At 55.2% G+C, this 4,112-nt stretch overlaps 1 protein-coding gene across 1 annotated transcript; it reads right to left on the bottom strand.

Moving 5' to 3' along the window:
- Positions 1 to 3,140: 3,140 nt before the first annotated feature.
- Positions 3,141 to 4,054, bottom strand: LOC135531146 (basic salivary proline-rich protein 2-like; the record flags this gene model as incomplete). The annotated part of the gene is made up of 1 exon (XM_064959261.1): positions 3,141 to 4,054. A coding segment is annotated over one exon (914 nt), but the record flags the coding sequence as incomplete, so codon positions are not given.
- Between the last annotated feature and the right edge of the window lie 58 nt (positions 4,055 to 4,112).

Below are 4,112 nucleotides of genomic sequence, written 5' to 3'. Positions count from 1 at the left end.
GGAGCAGGGCGCAGAGAGAGGGACAGCGGGGAGGAGAGAGAGGGACAGAGGGGAGGGGCAGCGGGGGAGGGGGAAGCGGGGGAGGGGGAGAGGGACAGCGGGGGAGGGGGAGAGGGGGAGCAGGGGCGCAGAGAGAGGGACAGAGGGGGAGGGGGAGAGGGGGAGCAGGGCGCAGAGAGAGGGACAGCGGGGAGGAGAGAGAGGGACAGAGGGGGAGGGGGAGAGGGGGAGCAGGGGCGCAGAGAGAGGGACAGCGGGGGAGGAGAGAGAGGGACAGAGGGGGAGGGGGGGAGAGGGGGAGCAGGGCGCAGAGAGAGGGACAGCGGGGGAGGAGAGAGGAGGGACAGAGGGGGAGGGGAGAGGGGGAGCAGGGGCGCAGAGAGAGGGACAGCGGGGGAGGAGAGAGAGGGACAGAGGGGGAGGGGGAGAGGGGGAGCAGGGCGCAGAGAGAGGGACAGCGGGGAGGAGAGAGAGGACAGAGGGGAGGGGGCAGCGGGGGAGGGGGAGAGGGAGAGGGACAGCGGGGAGGGGGGAGAGGGGGAGCAGGGCGCAGAGAGAGGGACAGCGGGGGAGGAGAGAGAGGGACAGAGGGGGAGGGGGACAGCGGGGGAGGGGGAGAGGGACAGAGGGGGAGGGTGGGGAGAGAGAGAGGGTTATCACTTAATTTTGGAACAATCAATGAGGCTTGAACCTATTGAAGTGAGTTAACACACTGGGTTCAGACGTTTACTATTGAGGTGAGTTAACACACTGGGTTCAGATGTTTACTATTGAGGTGAGTTAACACACACTGGGTTCAGACGTTTACTATTGAGGTGAGTTAACACACTGGGTTCAGATGTTTACTATTGAGGTGAGTTAACACACTGGGTTCAGACGTTTACTATTGAGGTGAGTTAACACACTGGGTTCAGACGTTTACTATTGAGGTGAGTTAACACACTGGGTTCAGACGTTTACTATTGAGGTGAGTTAACACACTGGGTTCAGACGTTTACTATTGTGGTCAGTTAACACACACTGGGTTCAGACGTTTACTATTGAGGTGAGTTAACACACTGGGTTCAGACGTTTACTATTGAGGTGAGTTAACACACTGGGTTCAGATGTTTACTATTGAGGTGAGTTAACACACTGGGTTCAGACGTTTACTATTGAGGTGAGTTAACACACTGGGTTCTGACGTTTACTATTGAGGTGAGTTAACACACTGGGTTCTGTTTCCATCATTGTCTTGATATGACAACAAAGTTGAAAATGTTTCTATAGTCTTTGAGAGTGTTTTATATTTGCCTAGTTTTTGTGAATGTGTGTGTAGGGGTGTACATGTGTGTGTAATGGTGTGTGTGTGTAGGGGTGTACACGTGTGTGTAATGGTGTGTGTGTGTAGGGGTGTACATGTGTGTGTAATGGTGTGTGTGTGTAGGGGTGTACATGTGTGTGTAATGGTGTGTGTGTGTAGGGGTGTACATGTGTGTGTAATGGTGTGTGTGTGTAGGGGGTGTACATGTGTGTGTAATGGTGTGTGTGTGTAGGGGTGTACATGTGTGTGTAATGTGTGTGTGTGTGTAGGGGTGTACATGTGTGTGTAATTGTGTGTGTGTAGGGGTGTACATGTGTGTGTAATGGTGTGTGTGTGTAGGGGTGTACATGTGTGTGTAATGGTGTGTGTGTGTAGGGGTGTACATGTGTGTGTAATGGTATGTGTGTGTAGGGGTGTACATGTGTGTGTAATGGTGTGTGTGTGTAGGGGTGTACATGTGTGTGTAATGGTGTGTGTGTGTAGGGGTGTACATGTGTGTGTAATGGTGTGGGTGTGTAGTGGTGTGTACATGTGTGTGTAATGGTGTGTGTGTGTAGGGGTGTACATGTGTGTGTAATGGTGTGTGTGTGTAGGGGTGTACATGTGTGTGTAATGGTGTGTGTGTGTAGGGGTGTACATGTGTGTGTAATGGTGTGGGTGTGTAGTGGTGTGTACATGTGTGTGTGCGTTCTTACAGCTGGCGTCTCCGTTGATGCTGCCAGTGTGTATCTCTGGCTCGGTGGAGTTGGAGGAGGTGTGTGAACGTGTGTCCAGGGCAGAGAGAGACTGGAGCATGCTCAGTAGGCTGTTAGAGGTGGGGAACTGAAGATACTTCTCTGGGACGTAGCCAATCAGCCCCCTCTTGTTCCTCGCCTGAAACAACCAATTACACAACAGGATGTTAAGACCGTTAACTAATTACAGAGCTCTGTGTTAAAGGACAACCCTGGTCAAGCAATGAAAGAGGACGATATTACACTGTGTTTACTGTCTGATTGCTGTTATTACCTTGACCCAGTCCTCCATGTCTCCATCCTCTATCACCTCCAACATCTCATGCTCCTCTATACTCAACTCATCTGGCTGAGACGCCTGGAGACAGAGACAGACAGGGAGAGACACAGACAGGGAGAGACACAGACAGGGAGAGACACAGACAGGGAGAGACACAGACAGGGAGAGACACAGACAGGGAGAGACACAGACAGGGAGAGACACAGACAGGGAGAGAGACAGACAGGGAGAGAGACAGACAGGGAGAGAGACAGACAGGGAGAGAGACAGACAGGGAGAGAGACAGACAGGGAGAGAGACAGACAGGGAGAGAGACAGACAGGGAGAGAGACAGACAGGGAGAGAGACAGACAGACAGAGAGAGAGACAGACAGAGAGACAGACAGACAGAGAGAGAGACAGACAGAGAGACAGACAGACAGAGACAGACAGACAGAGACACAGACAGGGAGAGAGACAGACAGACAGAGACACAGACAGGGAGACACACAGACAGACAAAGACACAGACAGACAGACAGTGAGACAGACAGTGAGACAGACAGTGAGACAGACAGACAGAGACACAGACAGACAGACAGAGACACAGACAGACAGACAGGGAGACAGACAGGGAGACAGACAGGGAGACAGACAGGGAGACAGACAGGGAGACAGAGAAACAGACAGGGAGACAGAGAAAGAGAGACAGACAGAGAGAGACAGAGCGAGTGAAAGATAGGAAAGGGGAGAAGGGAGGAGAAAGGTGAAAATGAGGATAATTAACAATGGACAATACAGACAACTGATATTTCATGGCTCTAATGTTACATATAACCCAGTGTTCAGATGGGTGGGGCCCTCTGATTCTGACCTGATGGGGGGGGGCCTCTGATTCTGACCTGATGGGGGGGCCCTCTGATTCTGACCTGATGGGGGGGCCTCTGTGATTCTGACCTGATGGGGGGGCCCTCTGATTCTGATCTGATGGGGGGGCCCTCTGATTCTGACCTGATGGGGGGCCCTCTGATTCTGACCTGATGGGGGGCCCTCTGATTCTGACCTGATGGGGGGGCCCTCTGATTCTGACCTGATGGGGGGGCCCTCTGATTCTGACCTGATGGGGGGCCCTCTGATTCTGACCTGATGGGGGGGCCCTCTGATTCTGACCTGATGGGGGGGCCCCTCTGATTCTGACCTGATGGGGGGCCCCTCTGATTCTGACCTGATGGGGGGCCCCTCTGATTCTGACCTGATGGGGGGCCCTCTGATTCTGACCTGATGGGGGGGGCCCTCTGATTCTGACCTGATGGGGGGCCCTCTGATTCATGCCTGATGGGGGGCACCTGACCTGATGGGGAGGGCACCTGACCTGACCTGATGGGGAGGGCACCTGACCTGACCCACTGATGGGGGAGGGGCACCTGACCCTGATGGGGGGGGGGGGCACCTGACCTGACCTGGTGGGGGGCACCCTGACCTATTACCTGATTGGGGGGGCACCCTGACCGGACCTGATTGGGGGGGGGGGGCACCCTGACCTGACCCTGATTGGAGGCACCCTGACCGGACCGTTGGGGAGGCACCCTGACCCGGACCCTGATTGAAGGGGCACCCTGACCCTGACCTGATTGGGGGGGCACCCTGACCCGGACCTGATTGGGGGAGGCACCCTGACCGGACCTGATGGAGGGCACCCTGAGCCTGATTGGGGGGCACCTGACCCGGACCTGATTGGGGGGGGCACCCCTGACCTGACCTGATTGGGAGGCACCTGACCGGACCTGATGGGGGGGCACCTGACCTGACCCTGATTG

Source organism: Oncorhynchus masou, unplaced genomic scaffold, assembly GCF_036934945.1.
Source record: "Oncorhynchus masou masou isolate Uvic2021 unplaced genomic scaffold, UVic_Omas_1.1 unplaced_scaffold_15303, whole genome shotgun sequence".
NCBI classification, from domain to species: Eukaryota; Metazoa; Chordata; class Actinopteri; order Salmoniformes; family Salmonidae; genus Oncorhynchus; species Oncorhynchus masou.
Note: the sequence above shows the minus strand (reverse complement) of the source record. Positions and strands in the feature narration are given on the sequence as shown.